General features: G+C 43.7%; 1 protein-coding gene across 1 annotated transcript in view; it reads left to right on the plus strand.

Annotated features, from left to right (window-relative positions):
- Positions 1-5,339, plus strand: part of LOC144783239 (uncharacterized) — a 62,623-nt gene extending 57,284 nt beyond the window's left edge. The window contains exon 5 of the mRNA XM_078662321.1: positions 61-5,339. Within this exon, the coding sequence (XP_078518447.1) occupies positions 61-4,316 (4,256 nt within the window). The 3' untranslated portion in view covers positions 4,317-5,339. The remainder of the gene's footprint in view (positions 1-60) is intronic.
- Positions 5,340-23,390: the final 18,051 nt, after the last annotated feature.

Raw genomic sequence — 23,390 nt, forward strand, 5'->3', positions numbered from 1 at the left:
AAAACTCTGCTCTGAAAATATTTAAATCTAGGTTTTCTCTCAATTTCTCCTTTTCTGCAGATTCTGGGTCTTTCCAGACCGCTTTCAGGGGATGCGCCACTCAGAGTACCTGCAGAGCAGGAGTCGAGGCGCTTTACCCAGATGCTTCTGTAAAAGTGAGCAGGTTTCAGTGCAGCAGTGCCATCCCAAAGCCACCAGGATCCACAGCTGTGCCCACCAGTGCTACAAGTGCTTACGTATCAATGTCTATATCTACCACCAACCCTAATGTAATCATCTCTACTGCTAGTAGCCCTGGTGTCTCATCCTCTGTCAGCACTCCTAGAAATCCTAATGTAACACTAGCTACAACTAGCAGACCCAGCAGCAGCCCTAGCATAACCTTAGGTACAGCTAGCGGTACACCCAACAACCCCAATGCAACCATTCCTACAGCTAGCAGCCTTAGCACCAACGCTAATGCAACCTCATCTACAGCTAGCAGTACTGTCACCAATTCCAACACTAACATAACTGTAACATCATCTAACAACACTGTCAACAAACCCAGTGTACCTCTAACTACAGCTAGCAGCACTGTCAACAACCCTGGCACAAGTCTAAATACAGCTGGCAGCACTGTCAACAACCCTAACATAACTCTGAGTACTGCTAGCAGTACTGTCAACAACCCTAACGTAACTAAAACTACAGCTAGCAGCTCTGTCAACAACTCTGACATAACTCGAACTACTACTAGCAGCTCTGTCAACAACCCTAACATAACTCTAACTACTGCTAGCAGCTCTATCAACAACCCTAACGTAACTCCGAGCATTGCTAGCAGTACTGTCAACAACCTTAACATAACTAAAACGACTGCAGCAAGCAGCGCTGTCAACAACCCTAACATTACTTTAACTACAGCTAGCAACACTGTCAATAACCCAAATTTAACTTCAGCTACAGCTAGCATCACCGTCACCAACACTAATGCAACGTCATCTACAGCTGCCAGTACTGTCACCAAATCCAACCCTAACATAACTTTAACATCATCTAACAATACTGTCAACATCCCCAATGTAACTCTGGCTACAGCTAGAAGCACTGTCAGCAACCCTAACATAACTATGAGTACTGCAAGCAGTACTGTCAACAACCCTAATGTAACTAAAACTACAGCTAACAGCACTGTCAACAACTCTAACATAACTCCAACTACAGCTAGCAGCTCTGTCAACAACCCTAACATAATTCTAACTACAGCCAGCAGTGCTGTCAACAACCCTAACATAACTCTGAGTACTGCTAGCAGTACAGTCAACAACACTAACATAACTAAAACTACAGCTAACAGCACTGTCAACAACTCTAACATAACTCAAACTACAGCTAGCAGCTCTGTCAACAACTCTAACATAACTCTAACTACTACTAGCAGCTCTATCAACAAAGATAACATAACTCTGAGTACTGCTAGCAGTACTGTCAACAACCTTAACATAACTAAAACTACAGCAAGCAGCGCTGTAAACAACCCTAACGTTACTTTAACTACAGCTAGCAACACTGTCAATAACCAAAATTTAACTTCAGCTACAGCTAGCATCACCAACACCAATGCAACCTCATCTACAGCTGGCAGTACTGTCACCAACTCCAACCCTAGCATAACTTTAACATCATCTAACAATATGGTCAACAACCCCAATGTAACTCTGGCTACAGCTAAAAGCACTGTCAGCAACCCTAACATAACTATGAGTACTGCTAGCAGTACTGTCAACAACCCTAATGTAACTAAAACTACAGCTAACAGCACTGTCAACAACTCTAACATAACTCCAACTACAGCTAGCAGCTCTGTCAACAATCCTAACATAACTAAAAGTACAGCTAGCAGCTCTGTCAACAACTCTAACATATCTCAAACTACAGCTAGCAGCTCTGTCAACAACTCTAACATAACTCAAACTACAGCTAGCAGCTCTGTCAACAACTCTAACATAACTCTAACTACTACTAGCAGCTCCATCAGCAACGAGAACATAACTCTGAGTACTGCTAGCAGTACTGTCAACAACCTTAACATAACTAAAACTACAGCAGCAAGCAGCGCTGTCAACAACCCTAACATTACTTTAACTACAGCTAGCAACACTGTCAATAACCCAAATTTAACTTCAGCCTCAGCTAGCATCACCAACACTAATGCAACCTCATCTACAGCTGGCAGTACTGTCACCAACTCCAACCCTAGCATAACTTTGACATCATCTAACAATATGGTCAACAACCCCAATGTAACTCTGACAACACCTAGAAGCACTGCCAGCAAACCCAACGTAACTGTGAGTACTGCTAGCAGTACTCTCAACAACCCTAATGTAACTAAAACTGCAGCTAACAGCACTGTCAACAACCCTAACATAACTCTAACTACAGCCAGCAGCACTGTCCACACTCCTAATGTAACCCTGAGTACTGCTAGCAGTACTATCAACCACCCTAACGTAACTAAAACTACAGGTAGCAGCACTGTCAACAACTATAACATAACTCTAACTACTGCTAGCAGCTCTGTCAACAACACTAACATAACTCTAACTACAGCTAGCAGTGTTGTCAGCAACCCTAACGTAACTCTGAGTTCTGCTAGCAGTACTGTCAACAACCCTAACGTAACTAAAACTACAGCTAACAGCACTGTCAACAACTCTAACATAACTCTGACTACAACTAGCAGCTCTGTCAACAACCCTAGCATAACTCTAACTACAGCCAGCAGCACTGTCAACACTCCTAATGTAACTCTGAGTACTACTAGCAGTACTGTCAACAACCCTAATGTGACTAAAACTACAGCTAACAGCACTGTCAACAACTCTAATATAACTCTAACTACAGCTAGCAGCTCTGTCAACAACAGTAACATAACTCTAACTACAGCTAGCAGTGCTGTCAACAACCCTAATGTAACTCTGAGTTATGCTAGCAGTACTGTCAACAACCCTAACATAACTAAAACTACAGCTAGCAGTTCTGTCAATAACCCTAACATAACTAAAACTATAGCAAGCAGCACTGTCAACAACCCTAACGTTACTCTAACTACAGCTAGCAACATTGTCAATAACCCAATAACTTCAGCTACACCTAGCATCACTGTCACCAACGCTAATGCAAACTCATCTACAGCTGCCAGTACTGTCACCAATTCCAACACTAACATAACTTTAACAACATTTAATAATACTGTCAACAACCCCAACGTGACTCTAACTACAGCTAGTACCGCTGTCAACAACCCTAACGTAACTCTGAGTACCTCTAGCAGCACTATCAACAACCCTAATGTAACTAAAACTACGGCTAGCAGCTCTGTCAGCAACCCTAAAATAACCCTAACGACAGCAAGCAGCACTGTCAACAACCCTAACATAACTCTATCTATAACTAGTAGCGCTGTCAACAACCCTAACAGAACTCTGAGCACCGCTAGAAGTACTGTCAACAACCCTAATGTAACTAAAACTACTGCTAGCAGCTCTGTCAGCAACCCTAACATAACCCTAACGACAGCAAGCAGCGCTGTCAACAATTCTAAAATAACTCTATCTATAACTAGTAGCGCTGTCAACAACCCTAACATAACTCTCACTACAGCTAGCAGCACTCCCATTCACCCTAACGTTACTTTAGCTGCAGCAAGCAGCACTCTCATCAACCCTAATATAACCTTATCTATAGCTATCAACACTGGAACCTACCTAAATGCAACTTTATCTACAGCTAGAAGCCCTGGCATGCCCCCAAGTGTACCTTCACCTACATCTAGCAACACTGTCACCCACCATAATGTATCCTTATTTACAGCAATCACTAGTCACAATGAAACCTCATTTACTTCTAGCAGTATAGATACCAGCCACAACAGAACAGCAACAACAGCTGGTAGCGCGGACACCCACTTTAATGCAACCCTATCTACATCTGTCAACACGTTCACCAGCCAAAATATAGTGTTATCAACGGCTAGCAACACAGCCATCAGCAACAACAGAACTGTATCTGCAGCTAGCAGCACTGTCACTGGCCATGATATAACGTTATCAACAGCTATCAACGCCGCCATCAGCCATAATGCAACTGTATCTACAGCTAGCAGCACTGTCACCAGCAATAAAGTAACCTCAGCTACAGCGAGTAGCACCAATACTGCATCTACTGTCCGCACCAGCACTAATCTAGCAATTCCCAATGTCAGTCTCAATCTACAGCACAGCCTGCTCCTTTCAGTCCTTTTGGGTCTGCTAATAGGTTTCATGTTCTAATCTATGTTGGACTTTCTTCAAAACTCCACACAGTAATGGTGTTTAGTTAAAATCCAAAACTTCCAGGCAGATTCGTACCCTGCTATTACCCGAGCAGCACTATCCCAGAGCTATGGTCAAACTCCCATACATCAACTGCAAAGACCTGCCTGCTTAGAAACTGCTCTATGGAAATGGCAAACTCACTCCTGCCTCCTCAAGCCAGTAACTAAGATGTGCACATGCTCACAACACCCCACTGAAAACTAACAATGGTTGCATCTCCAGCGGCTCCAAGACTGAACAGCAAACTCCAGCTTGGAATCAAAGGAGGAGGCAACCAACTACAGAATGGAAAGCTGCTCAAGATCAGCCTCTTAATTGACTTACTAAGGACTAATCCCAGTCCCAAAAAAACGTACTCTTATTAATCAGAAACCATATTCAATGACACCTACTCCATTCAAGTCCATTAATCACACCCTGGCGAGGATCAGCATACAAGTGTCTCTCATGTGCTGAGATAAAACTGTTTTTATGACACTTAAGATTGGAAATGTACCCCCATTTTGTAGGTGTATGGTCATGATCCATTTGAGGTCTAAGTAATTCAACCTGGCTTCAAGGGAATTGTCCCCACACATTTCCTCAAAGTTAGCTACTGCATCAAAGAGGACTCTTTCCTGGGGGAGAAACACTGGTTATGCTTTCCACAAATATCGGCAGATATGGAGGAGATGTGTCCACTACACTTGAAGCTGAGACATCTGCCAGGAAATCTTTACTATTTGCTGTGGATGACCCCTAAACTCTGAGATGAACTGCAAAAAATGTCCCTTTCCTTTATTTTTTTCCTGACTGATTCTTAATTTAGAGGATGCAGAATACAAGATTGAGGAGAAAATGGAAACAAGGTTTCATAGCATTGTATATAGATTATCATGCAGTATTTATTTATCTGTAGCACTTTATTTGATTGCTTTTCTACTTCGATGGCACCGTACGTGTGTTGCAAATTGCACTATTTTAAATATGTGAAATAAATAAATTATTCTCTACCATAGCTTCCAGTTTGTATTTGATAATTTAGAATTTCCATGACAATTTGGTATTTTTCATGAATAAGTCTGGCCACTGGGCCGTGAAAAAAAAAAGAGCAGACATTTTGGATGGATGTCACGTTATCAAGGGACAAAGAATATTGCTGTAATACTACTGTTTCCAAAATATTGTTAACCACAATATCATGAAGGCAGGTATATAGGCAAGTATAGGTTTACTATTCTTAAATTCTAGATCTAGTTGTATATTGTCAAGGTACGCAGATGTGTAGTTATGAATAGTAAATACATGCTTACCTTACTGCTATTGTGATACAACAATATCTGTAGTACATAAAATGAATTTGCTAATTTGTTTAGTCCATAGCTATCAAGAAAAGCCCACTACCACTTCCTGGCTAGGAGTGCAAAAGGGTTTTTAAAAATGCAATTCTTGTTAAGGCATGTAAAAACAGCAGAAGTCGCAATAGCTATGTCGCTTACAATGGAAAGACTAAACAAATGAGCAAATTCATTACATGTACCACAGATTTTGTTGTATAAATATTGGAATGTCCTTGTGGCTTAAGATATGTAGGTAGCACTAAGCTACTATTAAAAACGAGAGTGCTTTAACATTTACGATTGATAACTAACCAGGATTTTAGTTATCCTGTGGCCAGACACATTCATGACAAACATACCAGCAATTGAAATTTGATACTATTCTTTGCCATTGATAGAAGCATGGAAAATCCAGGGGTGGTGGCAGAGAGGAACATCTTTGCACACTTGAATAAAGACACAAAATTGATCTAAATACTAGGATCCCCAATGGCATGAAAAGTGGAGAGGAATTAGCTACACACATTGGGTCTTGATGGACCATACATTGATTCAGTTCTAACTGTTTCCCATTCACACACCCCTTTTCTTATAGGCATATGGTTTACATTATAATTGTTCACATTATTTTAGTTCATGCATTAGCACTTTTAATATGAAGGAATCACATTATCCTGATGTAATAATATTTAGAAGTAACAGAAAGGGTTTCCTATTCTCCGTTACCATGAGCATTTGCTCGCTATCGGCTGTATGGATGCTTATTATTAGGAATGTTTTAGAAGTTTATCATGCATACACTTGCCCAAAATGATGGTCCATTCAAATTTAGAGGGCTCTTGCAAATATTGATATTTATCTGCAAACATGACACCTCTTTTTTTTGCCCGTAGAGCTTGTCCACCATTATCACGAACACTAGCTCGATATCAGCCATATAGATGCTTATTTTTAGGAATGCTCTTGCAGTTTACTAGGGCATTGGCCCAATATGAGGTTTTTACTCCAACTCAGAGGATTCTTGCAAATATCAATATCTAATTACAAGTATTTTATTGTCTGTGGAGCTTGTCTACCTATCTTTCACATTATTTATAGATACAGGACAGTACGACTTGGCAAGCTGGCATCAGTCAAGTCAAATGAATTATTGAGTGACTTTTGACTAATACAGTTAATTGTGGGGTATTATGCAATTCCTTCACTATTTTCCCTATTTCTCTATAGCATTAAATTGCACTAATGTGGTAACATTAATGACTTTCGTTCATATGCTGCTGCCGATTCAATTTAGAAATATAAATAATGCTGTTGATTTTGAACATTGAAAACATTATTGATTGTCAACAGATCGTTTTCACAAACGCAATTAATTCTATATTAATTAAATGAATTATTGTGAGGGAATGTATTTACATTCAGAGAAATGCCATCAGTCGATCTTTATGGAATCTTGTGGTTGCTGTACAAATGGTAATTTTTCATGATTACCAAAATTGGTTAGAATTTTGTCAGTGCCTACGAACTTAGAAGTGTATTTCTTCAGGCAGTAGAGTGCATTGTACCACTTGACAAAGGCTTTTAGTTGAAACGCGTTGTTTGCTTGCACAATAAACCATTGTGCTATCCACTGGAGTGCCACATCGCTCATTTCGTTTTTGAAATTGAATTTATGTATATATATATAAATATATATATATATATATATATATATATGAGCTTATTTTATCTGTTGGATGAATATACCGCGCAGTTCCCTTCTTACTTCTTAAACCCCATAGTTGCAATTAAAAAAACTCAGTACATTACAAGAGATTTTTAGATACACTGCAATATATTTCGTTAACCAAATTCAAATGTAATCACTTAATTATAAATGTCATTGTAATTTAAATTAGACGCTTAATAATTTGGGATATATCTCCCAATATCAAATGATAGTATTATCTTTGGAGGAATACAAAAAGACTTTAAAATCGTTAATCCATAGAAGATCTTGATTCAGAGGTGGGTGATCCCGCAAATGAGCCATTTGAATTTGGGTAGGTTTTGTTGCTTCATTGAGCTACAAAATAAGACATCACAACAAGCATTATTTGACGTAGAGCTAGAGCCACATCTATTGGACTTTAAATATTACAGAAGATTTTATTCTTTATGCAGGGACAAAGGTTCAGCAACAGCAACTTACAAAGCTTGTCCACATTGTGTGGCCAGCACTGAATGTGATCTTCCCCAGTTCTAAACTGCAAAACTCATTGTGAGGTCGCCCTGCACAAAATGTAGCATCATTAGGGTTCCTGGTTTTCCGGTTAAATTGATTTTTACTTATAAATACAGACAGAAAGCAAGTTTTGCTTTGTCTGTATTCATATTTAGAAACAGGATAATAATAGCACATTTTGCTGCACTGCCGTGCTCCAGGAGAGGGTTGCCTCACCCTCTTCCTGATTCTAAGGGGGTGCCTGCCTACATTAAAACACAAAACACCAGCTTCTGATATTCTGGAAATTTGTTCCGATGAGGGTCTTTTTTGAGCTGCCGCTGTGCCCCTGAACCAATCGTGGTCAGAGCCTGGCATCACTGTGTGGGTGTGCCAACAGTTATCTGGCTGTCCCCTATAATTTTGGTCCTCACTCCCTTACTTCCTCCTTTTTACCTGTCCTGCGACATCTTTCAAGCCAAAGGTAATATGGCCTGGTACTTGCATAAAGTCCCCCTCCTCTTCACCCCCAACCCTTGGGGTGGGCAGTCACCTGACTCCCCTAGGGGCTCCCCCCCTTCACCTCCAACGCAAACAATTCAAGCACCACACTGCTTTGGATTAGGGGTTTATTCTCTTTCTGCATATCCCTGTTAGAGACTACGGCAAGGTCAATGACTGGCGGCCCTAGGTCAAGGTCAAATTCAAGCTAGGTCCCAACCTCCAACCAGAGTGACCGGAGTATCCTTGCGCAGGTGGTCCAGCTTACCGGATGGATACCTCCACCGGGCCCCCCATGCCCTTAAAGATTCAACTCCATAAAAGGGGCTGCTGCAGTTATGCGTTGTTGCGCCCTTGGGCGCATGTGTGTGTGAGGTGGCCAACCAGCCTACTGGAAGCGTGACCTCCCTACCCCCTCACCCTTCCAGCTTACGGCTGTAACTGCCCCTGGTGTTCCATGAGAGACCCTCTGTGTCCCCCTCAGGCGTCCCTTTTTTGACCATGGTTATGCTCGTTAAGGACCGTAAACTATTCTCACCAATCATGACCTTACAGCCACAGGCCAGTGTAGTTGACAGACTATCTGGCCTCCCCCTTCCTACTTCTAAGAAGGTCATGCTAGGCTCCTTGCCCCTAAGTTGTTCAGAAATACTGCCTTACCCAGTCAAGAGCAGTGTACGAACCAGATCCTGTCCATGGTAAAACAATGCGGGACCTTAGACCCTATCCTTACTTATGACGCCGGGGCAAGTGAGCCTTAAACTATGCACCTACTGTGCTGACTCACTGTATGCAGAACTAGTCATCTTCATCACTGGCAGGTGGGCTTGCTCAATTTTGTTTGACATAAACCTGACCCAACCGCCATTCCGGGTGCTGTAACACATTCGTAACCCAAAACCACTCTCTTCTTGCCCCCTATCCACGGTGGCAGATCCTCCCATAACAAACATGTTCCAGGACCTGTTCAGGGTGCCTCTATCGAATACTAGTGCCAGGCATACTGCCAGGTTCCTGGCAGGGCAGGCTACCTTAAGGGACTTCTGTACCAGCTGTGCACCCGTCCCCCTAAACTTGGGCTCACTAAAAGGAGATTAACATACCATCTGGGAACCACTAATGCCCTCAATTGATAGAAGCACAACGCGCCCTATAGACACGTTGCACCAGACAATGAGACTTATTGCTAGTGTAACTGCACCCATCTCAACATGGTTGGTGCCATATTAGAATAGTCGACTGACCCCGAAAATTGTAAACAATTCAGAGGACTACACGGGGAGTGCCCCACAGGCCCCAAAATCTCCCATAAACATAGCCAAGGAATGTGCGAACAAGATATGCCTGGCCACGAGGTTCTGGGATAGGCTCTGAATAAGCCTCTCCCCCTACTAACCATCTGCTTGCCTCCTTGTTTCCAGGACCCTTCAGTGGGAAAAATTCCCCCTACTACGGAGCATCCCAACATTTCGCAGCATCCGCTAAGATGGCACCTGCGTGTACAAGCGCTGTAAGTTGTTACGTAAAGACAGGATACTATTCCAAGACAGGGGTGTTGAGGTGTACATATACCTTTGTAACACAGCGAACTGCTAAGATACCCCAGCTGGCGGCAAATTGTGTTTGTCTATACATATACCCAACCAATACAGTGCATGGGCCGCAGCATCTCACCCATGCAGGCTGGCACCTCTGAGCCCTTCTCTTGATTGCTCATCACATTTAATGCTGCCGCTTGCCACACCTGTTCCGGATCTTCCGGTCTCATTTCTTGTCCACATCTTGCCATCATTGCGGTGCGGATCACCTCCCTGGTATCTCGCAGTCATTGCGGTGTGGATCACTTCCCAGGTATCACAGTCATGGATCCAACCATGCATAAAGAAAATAAAACACAGAAGATTAGTGCTCTTAGCCTTTGGATAAGAGATAAAGTTTACATGCCAGCCCTATTGACTACATCATGAGACTGTACCCTCCCTTACCACCCACGCCCACAGCCGGGGGTGTATAGGTGCTGTGTGACACAACACGGACATCTAATGCGCAAGCAAAAGGATGCCTCGGTACTGTGTGCCACCACACACGTATCCAGTGAAAACTTGAACAAGCACCAGGGTGCACAGGTACTGTATGACACAACATAGGCATCTAATGCATAACTGTGCCCAAGCCCACAGGGAATAGGTACAGTGTGACACAACACAGGAATAGAATGCTTAATTGTACAGGCCCAATGGTGCCTAGGTACTGTGTGACACAACATGGACATCTAAATGCATAAGTGTTGAGGCACAAGGGTGCAGAGGTACTGCCTGACAAACCACAGGCATATAATGCTTGATTGTACAAGCGCAAGGGTGCATAGGTACAGTGGGACACAATACATTAATATTATGCATAAATGTATGAGCACAAGGGTGCATATGTACCGTGTGATAAACCACAGGCATATAATGAATATGTGTACTAACGCACATGCGCAGAGGCACTGTGTGACATAACAAGCTTCTAATGCATATGTGTACCTGCGATGGGTGCATAGATGCTATTTGACCCAGACCACTCATTTATATGTGTAACAGCACACTCATGCATAGGTTCTCTCGAAGGTGTGGCCATAGGGCCTGGGACGTATTGATGTGAAATCATAAGTGCTGATAATGTACCTAAGTGACATCACTGGGGCAAGCGCCTTGCAAGACATCAAAGACTTTGAATATATTAATGTGACATCATAACGGCTTGGAATGTCTTGATGTGACGCCAACAGTAGGGCAGTCATTCGTAACTTCAACAGTAAGGCAGTCATGTTTCAACCTGAAAAAACATCAATGGTTTGTCCATTCCAGTGGCTGCAAATTGCCACAGGCAAACATTTCGTACTAAAGGCCTGCCGCTGGCACACTTACAAATGTGAACAATAAAACCCACCATGGGTGCGTAACATTGAGTTCTTCGCACTCTGATTAACCAGACACATTGTCACGCTAATCGTAACTCCCCAAGTAAGTAATACCACAAAATGTGGAATGAGAATTCGAGCAAGCTAACCCAGCTGTCATAGATCTTTAGCAAGCAAGGGTATGTTCGTTTCAGCAAAGATTTGTTCGTGGAGCAGCAATAACAGTAACAGGTAATATTCCAAATATATACCTTGTGTTTCTTGTAAACTGGCCCAAGCTCACTTTAAGCATGAATGGTCCTCAGCCTGCGATGGCTGCCTGACCCGAAACTGGGCTTTTAAAATTTACATCGAAATCAGACTTTCAATTGTGAGAGCCTAGAAGAGCACCAGCTGCATTACATGGGGAACATTGAAATCTGACTTTCAATTGTGAGAGCCTAGCATAGTACCAGTTGCCTTACATGAGGAACATTGAACTTAGACTTTCAATGAGAGCGCCTAGCATAGCACCATTTGCATTACATGAGGATCATCGAAATTAGACTTTCAATTTAGAGCGCCTAGCATAGCACCAGTTGCATTACATGGGGAACATTGAAATCAGACTTTCAAATGATAGCCCTTTAGCATAACCCCAGTTGCATTACCTGAGCAACATTTAACTACAGCTTTCAAATGAGAGCGCTTAGCATAACACCAGTTGCTTTACATGAGGAACCCTTCATAGTCGCGCCGGATATTAAATACTTTGCCCAGCGTCACATGTGTTCAATGTCCTTGCCGAGATACCCAGATCTCTAGCTTCATGGGGATTAATGTAGCCGTCCCCTGGCCACGTTCAGCCCCCAAAGGCCCCACAGCAGTTATTGCGGCTTATGTAAACCATGGGAACCCCTGGACTTGCACACCTAACCTGCTAATATTGCAGTCCCCAAGCCACGTTCAGCCCTTAAAGGGCCCTACACACATTTTTTGCTGCTTATATAAGCAAAGGAAACACCTGACAATGAACACCCAACCTTCACAGTGAGAGTCAGACATCTTAACCCCGAGGCCACAAGCCATGATTTGTAAGGTCACACCCAATTTCATTAACCCATTTCATTCGGGCCCTTCCACAATATCAATGTGACAGCTTCTTCAGCGCACACCATCACAATCAATGTGCAGCCCAAACCGTACCCATCCTATTCATCGACCGCCTGAGGAGGAGAAGACCTGTCTAGTTTGCATGGTGCAGGCTGCCCACAGTGTGCCGTGAGTCAATGGCAAAGCATGGGAGCAGGCACTCTGGTGCCTTATGGCGCCAAGGGACACCCAACAGCCCTAGAATCTATGTGCGCCAGGAGAGCGCATTCAGCATACTAAAGGGCTTGGCTCGCTCGCCCAATGGCCCCAATACTGGAAAATGCGCAATTGACTGCGGGACTGCTCTTTAGAAGACCCCCACACCGACCCCTCTCTGTGCATCTACTGCTTAACCGCTGATTCACGCCGTGCCTCTAATTACTTAACAGTACTAGCGCACAGCCACACCGGTGCAGGTCCACCCAAGTTCCGCATGAGCGGTGCCAAGTCAACAGACCACCTTGTCAGAACTAGTGATGTGGCGCAGCTCCACGACACCCGCTTGCTGCGTGGCTGTATTGGCTACAACTCCGCTCAACAGGATCTGTGTTTTACATGCACCAACTCCTGCAGTAGCGCTGTGAAGTGCAGGCACTCTCCCTTCTAAATTAGAGGACTGCATCTAGCGCTTGCAGCCCATGTTCAACCGCATCAGTGCTTGATATTCAAAATTCAAAAATGTGCAGGTACTCAACATTTAGAGCACCTGCCTGCTTAAAGATTTCATGCACCACCCACATTCATTATTGAAACGAAACAATCCGTCCATTGTGCTAGCGCATTCGGCAACCGCCGCAGACAGGTTACAGGAACACTGCAATTACGCGCAGCCTGGAGAACCGGGCCTTATGGGCCGAGCGGCGCAGGGCACGCCTGTAATCTCCGGGTTCACCTGCCTTGTCAGACAGAGACACGAGACACTCTGTTAGGCGCAGAAAATCAGGTTTATTAGCTGCAGCTAAGCACAGTTATCCAAGAAGTACAGAAGGTATATTCTTAGGAGACTGCCACTTCATTACGTGGCGCACAATCTTTTATAATACACATATTCACAATGTCTACTCCCAAAACATACAGAACTGACGAATAGGAAAAGTTTGAAAACAAGCTATCGAGTATCTTGAATACGCCCTCTTTCAGTCCTCGTGTTCTATCCTCCCCTCAAGTTAATCAGTACTAGTGCATGTAATTCAATTTGCAGGTGGCAGGATGTATTTGCGTGTTTCAAAGGATAGTTGTGAAATAGGAGAATACAAGGGAAGAATGGCGAAGGCCATGCAAATAAGATAAAGTCAAAGAAGAATGGTGGGACCCAAACAGTCAACTGAGACAGGGATCAATCAGTCTAGACACGGATTAACAAACTCGGCCAGACCCTGACATCGGTTTCATAAACAAGGACAAGAGGTTACTTTTTAACAGAAGAGGCGCATAGCAGCTGGGAAAGCAAAAACACTCCGTTCGCCGTGCTGCCTGAGTAAAGGCAACACAAAATGGTGGCTGTCACAAAATGGCGGCTGAGTACGAAGCGAAGTCGAAAATCACGGAACTTCAGCCCTCCTTTTGCCATTACTCAGGCAAAACACAAAGGACTCAAGTTAGTCTGAGTCAATGTCAATGGTCATGAGGTCATTGAGCTGTTGCTCCAACATCATCTTAATGTTCTCTGTTTTCTGTGACACAGGCTTTGGGACACACAAGGTGGCACAAAGACCACAGATGGCGGGCCACACTGCAAACACAGACAGCAAGAGAAAATGATGGCTAAAATCATTCCAAGGAAAGTTAACACTTTCCATCCCCACATCGACAGTAGTCCCCAAAACCATCCCATCACAGATCAATCTCCTGTGTCCTGATGAATAGACTTGGATTTCACGTGTAACTTAGAAATGGCTTGGTATACTGTAGGGGCATTATCAGGAATATAAATGCAGCAACTAGACCCAATCAATTTACAGACTCCCCCTCTATCTGCAAGGACAATGTCTAAAACCATTCGGTTTTGCAAAGTCATAAGACGGTCCGCCTGAAGTTCGGCTGTCAGATTACTCAAGGCTCCAGAAGTCACATTTATCGTGGCCTGAACAACACGAACTAGCTGTCTAATGTTTCTGCTATTGGCCATTGGGTCCCAAAAAGGAAGAAACCCTTTGATAAAGTCTCCTCCCTCTTGTCCAGCTGTGTCTTTAGAATCAATAACCCCTCTGCCATATCTCTTTCTATGATGACTTGAAGGAGCAGTGTATGTAGGTGGAAGAAGGAAAGCCTCATAATATGTTTCTGAAAAATAGGCGGGAAGCCATGTATAGGCTCTATCATAACAGACAAAATATGTACCTTGGGATGGTACTAGCGGTGAAGAAATCAAGGGGGAATAGATGTATGTATGGGAACAAACAATCTTTTCCTGTTTATTCTTATTATTCTGATCATTTATTTGCAGACATAAGTTACCTTTATGAGGTATGGTCCAGATTGGTAAAGATCTTCTTTGTCTAGCCCTATCAGTGAGGCTAGTAATGTAACGAGTCACATTCCAACCATCATATGCTCGTTTGTCATCAGCAGGAATCTTACCAATGTCGGCAATTTTAGCCATAGTCACTATTCCCTTTATCAAAGGACTATGACTATAATCTGCTCCACCAGTATATATATCACCAGGAGGATACCGAAGTTGATTCTGATATGCATTGGAAAATATAGCCAAATAAGCCCAAGCGGAACCTTCGTAGGAGAACGGGAGGACTACATATGGCATTCCTTTCTCAGCATTATGGGGCATAAGCCCACAAACCCAACAGTCAGTAGTGTTGACTACCAGTTGATGCTGAAGTAACAACTGGATGAACGAATTGTTGAAGTATTCTGTTCTCCTAATTTGCTCATGATCTGGGAGTGTATAGAACTGATGCAGGGAGGTGGTAATAGAAAGAGGTAAAGAAACAGAAGTTGGAGCAGGTGCTTGCTGCATAGTGTGGACAATCCAACCCACACAAGCTAATAACATACATAAACATACTAAAATACACAATGCTACGCCACATCGACTAAACAATACATTTTTTATACTTAATTTTCATTGTAACTTTCTTATCATTCCCTTCCACTTTATTATCCATTCTCTAAGGCGTTGCTCACGGTAATCTTCCTAGATCACTTAGTTGTGGTTATTAGCCGTCCTATGACACTGCAAGTCCTGCAGACCTATGTCACTACTCAGGTCACAGCCTAAGACTCCTACCGTGACCCTGCAACTTGATGGATAGTGAAAAAGGGAAATGTCACCAAAGGAAGAGAAAACAAAGTTCAATTGTCTTTCGGCAACCTAGGTCTTAGGTTGTACCGTGTCTTGCCAGGTATCGGTTGGTCTCGAAACAAAGTCTCTGGATTCGTTGTGTCTAGTCTCAAATGTGTTGGTACAGCTTCTTGTAACACGTCGTCATCTTCTTTCTCGGAACTTGTCCAGTCCAGGCGTGCACTACTGAAAGGTACAAATCGGGGTACTTTTTCACTCTCGCTGTCACCTACGCCTTCTTGGACCCACTGGTTGTAAGGTAAAGGCAAGGGTACCCTCTTACAGTGCACGCCGTGGACCCAATTTTTCTTCCCAACGACCTTCACTGCTGTACGGGTCACAAGAAGCACTTGTCGCGGCAGTCCCCAACGAGGTTCCAGGTTCTTTTTCCTCTGAGAGTTCTTTAAACACACAAAATCACCAGGTTGGATGGAATGACCTGGATCTGAGGAAGCCTCCGGCAAAGCGTTTTGAACCTGTTGATGAATAACACGTAATTTAGTGGTGAGGTCATGCAGGTAATCAACCAACAACGTTTATGGAATATCAGAATACTTTTTAGGTCGAGAGACTCCCCAAACATTGGCTGGGCGTCCAAAAACAACCTCATAAGGACTAAGTCCCAAACGAGAATGTACAGTTGTTTTCGTAGAGAGAAGTGCCAAAGGCAAGGCATCGGGCCAAGCAAGGCCCGTGCTGGCCTGAATCTTTGCTAATTTGAGCTTGAGAGTGCCATTATAGCACTCTACCAAACCCGCTGACTGAGGGTGGTTTGCCGCAAGGAATTTCTGCCTAATACCAAGACCCGCACACACCTTCTGCATAATTTGACCCACAAATTCACTTCCATTGTCACTCCAGACAATGTGCGGCAAACCAAACCTCGGGAAGAATTCCTTCAAGAGGACTTTGGCCGTGGACAAGGCAGTATTATCCTTTGGGGGGTAGGCCTCTATCCATCTGGAAAAGGCACAGACCACCACCAGAACATACTTGAGGTTATTGTAATGTTCCATATGAATGTAATCAATTTGTAATACCTCAAAAGGATACGTAGGAGGAGCAAAATGACCTGCCGGAGTTGGGGTTCCCTTTCCTGGATTATGCATCAATCAAACAATACAATGCTTTACCACATTCCAGCTCATTTGGGAATACCTTCATTCTGCCATACTGGAGCCAGAAGCTTACATATTCCATTCGCACTGATATGAGCTGGACCAAGCGCCATAGTAACTACAGGCAGTACATAGGCATCTGGTAACAGCCAACGTTGGTGTTCTGACAGTTCCGTCCAACACCCTGTCGTGTCCAACATTCCCGTACTCTCTCTCCACTTACTCAATTCCTTCTCAGTTGCCTCTTCTTGAATCATTTTCACACTTTCCACTGTGTCCTCACACATTCCTGCTTCTCTGACCCATCTTGCAGTGCCTGAAACGTACCTACGACTCTTAACATCTCTCGCTGTTTCCTTCGCTACCTCGTCTGCAAAAGCATTCCCACGACCCACATCATCAATGATCCTTTTATGTGCACTGCACTTCACAATTGCTATTTGAATAGGTAAGGCAAGTGATTCAAGAAGGTCAGTTACCAACTGACCATGCTGTATTTTAGTCCCATGGGAAGTAAAGAATCCTCTTTCCTTCCACAAACGACCGAAGCTATGAGCCACGCCAAAGGCGTATTGGCTATCGGTTTAAACAGTCACTCTCTTTCCTTTTGCCAACACACACGCTCTCGTCAGTGCAATCAACTCAGCTGCTTGTGCTGAATTCTGTGCAATACATGCAGTTTCTACTACTGTATGCAAAGTGGTAACAGCATAGGCTGCAGTCGTATCGCCATTAGGAAGCTTGAAACACGACCCATCTACCCATAGAATCCCATCCGGGTCCACAAGTGGTGTGTATTTCAAATCTATTCTACCTTTCATTTCTTCCTCTGTACGAAGAAAACAATCATGCTGTTCTTGTGTATCTTTTTCTTCTGTGATAGGTAACAATGTTGCCGGATTTAAAACATTGCATCGCTTGATATGTATGTGACTAGCTAAAAGCGTCAACTCATACCCAGACAAACCAGCACTCGTAAGATGTTGCGTTTTCGTTCTATTCAAGAGAGTGTCCACTGCATGTGGTACCATAACAACAAGAGTGTGATCCAATACCAATCCAGCAGATTGATGAATAGAGATCGCTGCTGCTGCTGTTGCTCTGAGACAACTAGGCAATGCTTTGGCTACTGGATCCAGTGTAGCCGAAAAATAGGCACATGGCCTTTGTTTGTCTCCAAATTGTTGTGTTAAAACTGACAATGCACAACCTTCTTGTTCATGCACGTAGAGTGTGAAAGGCTTACTATAATCTGGAGTACCCAACACAGGAGCAGCACACAAGGCAGTACGTAAATCAGAAAAACTCTTCTGACATTCGTCAGTCCAAGGAAGAGGTTGGGGTGTATCTTTCAGGGTAAGTGCTAACAGAGGTTTAGCCAACAAAGAAAGATTCGGAATCCACTGTCTACAATAAGAGGTAATGCCCAAAAAGGCACGCACCTCCTTTTGTGTGGATGGTACAGACATTCGTGCGATTGTATGAATACGTTCTGGGGTCAATAGCCTTCCCTCCTTCGACAAGAGATTAACTAAATAGGTAACCTCATGGCGGCAATATTGTAACTTAGAAGGTGACACCTTATGATGTAAATCAGACAAATGATGTAAAAGCGAAACAGTTGCGTCTTTACAAACATCCTCTGAGTCAGCAGCCACTAACAAATCATCTACATACTGAATAAGAGTAGCACCTGGAGGCAAAGAAAAAGCGTCAAGCTGAGATTTCAAAGCTTGACTATAAATGGAGGGACTCTCACAATAGCCTTGAGGTGCGCGTTGAAATCAAAAACTTCGGCCTCCGAGAGAGAAACCAAAGAGATCCCTACTTTCTTCAGCAATAGGAATGCTAAAGAAAGCATTTTTAAGATCAATAACTGAAAACCAAACCGCCAAAGCAGGTATCATTGTGAGCAAAGCAGTAATATCAGGGACAACAGGAAACTGAGGGACAACAATTTTGTTGACCTCTCGAAGATCAATCACAAAACGGTATACAGGAGGCTTAGAAGGATCAGTACGTTTAAGAACAGGCAGAATAGGACTATTGCAAATATTTCCTCTCGTTTGTTCAACAACACCCTTCTGAACTAAGTCATAAACAATAGCCAGCAGAGCTCTTTCGCCATCGTTAGAAATCTTATACTGAGGAATACGTGGCAATTGAACATCAGGTTTGCCAGTAATCACGTACGGTGGAATTTTGAGCAAACCAACATCATTCGGACCCGTGGCCCAAAGCGTAGAAGGAAGTGAACGCAATTCAAGTGATAGTTGATCCTTAGACAAGTGCATAGGAGAAATCAATTTATCACCCAAAGTAAGATGAACACCAGAAGGGGAACAATACAATGTTGCATGTAGACGTTTCAATAAATCCAAACCCAACAAATTCTCACCGCAACCAGTCGTTAAAATGAGCGGGTCTTCCAAATCATAAGGACCAATGGAGATGGGCAAAGGACAAGAAACCGGGTTGCGAACTGGGGCGCCAGAGAATCCTACAGAAACATTCGTTAAGCCAGACAAAGGTGCCCCAGGGAGTTTGGAGTGAATGATAGAACTTCTCATTGCACCAGTATCCAAAAGAAATGGCTCTGAAACACCCAATGCAACAACGTTAACATAAGGCCCATTCTGATCCACTGGAACCAATACCACTCCCTTGGTTTGTCCATGGCTGTCCTAGCTAGTGTGAAAATCTTGATTTTCATTTTCAGTACAATAATCGTCATTGTAATGCAAAGGTCGTGGAACAAAAGGTGCTGGTTTCTGTAACAATCTTTGAAACTGTGGAGGCTGTTGCAACTGACGCTGAGCAGGATGAGGGGGATAAGCTTGTTGCAAAAGAACCTTTGTTTTTAACTCTTTAGTCTTTTTCTCCACTTTATCCTTTTCTTCCTTATCCCTATTCTCGTAGTACTGAGCAGTGGCTAATATCTGTGCAGACGATGAAACGGCCCACGAACTCTCAGAGTCTTTCAACTTATGCGATAAGTCTGGAAGTAAATTAAATACAAATTTATCCACAAATAATCGCTGTCCACCCTCAGTACTCATATCTTGAGCACTATGGTCAATGAACGTCTCCTGGAAACGAGTAAAGAAATCGGAGACACTCTCATCTTTCTTCTGTTTACACGCGGCTAACTTATCCCAGTTCACACAGAGGGCAGGCATCCTCGTTTTCATTAAGGCAATGATCCTACCGGGCAATTCTGTAATCAAAGCATCAGGTTTAGCACCACCTACTTGTGCTGAGTCTGCGGCAATTATGGCAGCTCACGCACCACCTAAAGCTTGATCATGGTCCTCCTTACGAATCCGAGCCCATAATGCTTGTGGGACTACATTTCCCATGAGCAAATCAATATCGGACAAATTCATGACACACGCATCAACAGTCTGGGATAGCTCTTTATAATACCCAGCAGGATTCCTACGAGGGTCCGGTAGAGACTGTTTAAGTGCCAAAACCTCAGATCGTTTCCAGGGAACATGTACCCATATACGCTGGAAATGAGCAGGGATAGCCAGATTAGCACCCTGGGCTGGTACCGCATCTCTCCATATTGGAGGAACTTCTCTCATAGGATAATGTTTCATTTTTGGACTAACTGCAGTATCATGTTCAAGAGAAGCCTTGGAAGAGAGTAAAGACCGGAAAGCGATCAGTGTTCTTACAGCCTTCTCAACCTCAGAACCCACAATAAGTCCCTTATCAAACGTAGCCTGTACATCTAACAGACTCTGGGGAGCGAGACCCAATTCCATATCTTCCCAACCTTTAACAAGGGTGTCACACATGACATTAAAAGCATATCTTTGTCTAGGCTCATCCCACTGGGAAAAGGTGCTCATGATATCGGGCACACTATACTGTGGACGACTCGTGATCCATTTACGAGCAAGATTATCCAACACAGTTCGTTCGTCAGTACCTGAAAGTTGACTACGAGATTGTCTTCAAGACAAAGCAGGAGTCAAGTGAAAAGATCCAAAGAGAGGGGAGAAAAGACCAGAGACAGTATCAACCAACCGTCTTCGAGCTGCGGGGGAATCTGACAATAGAACGGGAGACAATGTATTAAGCAGAGTAGAAGGGGGGCTAACAGTTATAAGAGGAACCGAGGATGGAGACTGAGGCATAGGAGTCCCAGGAACGGGAATCGGTGGTAGAGGAGGCAGAAATACTGGAAGAGGCAATTGCGGAAGGACCAGAACAACTGGTTGAACCACAGGTTGTTGGACGACAGGTTGTAATGGGGGAGCATTAGCACCTAGTACATAAGGTGGAGGCAATCGCAGCAAATGGGACATTTAGGGATCTTCGTCAAGATCTTTAATCTGTGGGGGAGTAGGCAATACAGGATAACATCTATCTATAGCCATACGATGCTGTCTGTCTGAGACTTCAATCATTTTATCAGTCTCATCATTCCTAAGCTGCTGGGCAGCCTGTAAAATCGTCATATCTTGTGCTTTCTTATCTCTTTTTGCCTGTTTAATTTCTTTCTGTTTGGCTTCTTTACGCCATAGGCGGAAAGAGTCAAACATTGCCGGCCGGGCTTTTCTCTTAAATAAAATTGCTTCTAAGTTGTCATATATATCAGGCTCAAAGCTACCATTTTGTGGCCACTGCAAAACACCATCTTTCTTCGTATATCAGATCCATGTTTCATTAAAAATAATAGGACCAAGACCATGTTTCGAATAGAGCTCATAAGTGGGAGTTCCAACCGGAGTCCTCTAGCTAGGAATCCCTAGTACAATTAAAACAGCAAAATGTCTTAAACTTACTAAGCCCAGGCATTTCGTAACGAACTGGACTGTTTATAAACTTCAAGGGGTTACAACAATGATCACAGCACAAATGTACTTACCCCTTGGCTTCGACTAATGCATGAGTCGAATAACAAAAACAAAACAAAAGAGTGGGCGCTACCCATGAATACTTAACTAAGTGTTTTCGTACGCCAACAGATGTCCGTATAACGTCTTGCGATACCAATCATCACCAGAGGGCCAAGGCAGGGCGACAGTCAGGGCAGCAGTCGTCTGCAGCCGTCGGAAAGGAGTAGCCGCGCTGCAAAAGACTTTCGTTCCACTTTCGACATACAGGGGTCGCTTGACGTGGTTCGCGAATCCTCCAGAATTTTCTTGCGAGGCTCCTCACGACCTTCGGGCTGAACCGCTACCACTGAAGTCGCGCTGCGTTGGGCGCCAGTTGGAGAACCGGGCCTTATGGGCCGAGTGGCGCAGGACACGCCTGTAATCTCCAGGTTCACCTGCCTTGTCAGACAGAGACACGAGACACTCTGTTAGGCGTAGAAAATCAGGTTTATTAGCTGCAGCTAAGCACAGTTATCCAAGAAGTACAGAAGGTATATTCTTAGGAGACTGCCACTTCATTCCGTGGCGCACAATCTTTTATAATACACATATTTACAATGTCTACTCCCAAAACATACAGAACTGACGAATAGGAAAAGTTTGAAAACAAGCTATCGAGTATCTTGAATACGCCCTCTTTCAGTCCTCGTGTTCTATCCTCCCCTCAAGTTAATCAATACTAGTGCATGTAATTCAATTTGCAGGTGGCAGGACGTATTTGCGTGTTTCAAAGGATAGTTGTGAAATAGGAGAATACAAGGGAAGAATGGCGAAGGCCAGTCAAATAAGATAAAGTCAAAGAAGAATGGTGGGACCCAAACAGTCAACTGAGACAGGGATCAATCAGTCTAGACATGGATTAACAAACTCGGCCAGACCCTGACATCGGTTTCATAAACAAGGACAAGTGGTTACTTTTTAACAGAAGAGGCGCATAGCAGCTGGGAAAGCAAAAACACTCGGTTCGCCGTGCGGCCTGAGTAAAGGCAACACAAAATGGCGGCTGAGTACGAAGCGAAGTCGAAAATCACGGAACCTCAAGCCCGAGGCCAAGTAATTTTTTCACGTAAGCATATTACCCATGATCCTTCGTGGCCCGGTGACATCACCTTGGATTTGGCTCACGCGTGTTCCTGCTCTGTGGTCACTGCCCCGTGAGAAGCGCCAACAACCACCGCACAGAGCTGCGAAGTGCAGGCCCTCTCCCCTTAAAACTCGAGGATCGCATTTGGCGCCCCCAGCCCACGCCTCCACTTGCCGGACCAGCGCACTCTGATAGTTGCTTGAATCAATATCCTTAGGTAAGGTAAGGTAAGGTAAGTTTTTATTGCGCAATTAATTAAAATCATTGCAATATACACACACTAGAATGACCGTTACATATTGGGGGTGAAAGAATACACTGAACAATTAAAAACAGAGAAATTAATAATTAATAAAAAAACATGCAATGGTGTCAACGGGAGATGAAAAGAAACTCAAGCTGGGTCACAAAGCAAATTAAGGGAATTGATTTCTAAAATAAATTTAACAAAACGAGCCGCCAACTGCGGAAAGTCTCCCCTCATACAAGCGTCTAGTGCTTCCTGGCAGGTCCTGATGTCATGAAGAAGCCAAATGGGACGCAACCAGAAGTTTCTTTGGGCTCGGCGTTTTTGG

This window comes from Lissotriton helveticus, chromosome 9, assembly GCF_964261635.1.
Source record: "Lissotriton helveticus chromosome 9, aLisHel1.1, whole genome shotgun sequence".
Lineage (NCBI taxonomy): Eukaryota > Metazoa > Chordata > Amphibia > Caudata > Salamandridae > Lissotriton > Lissotriton helveticus.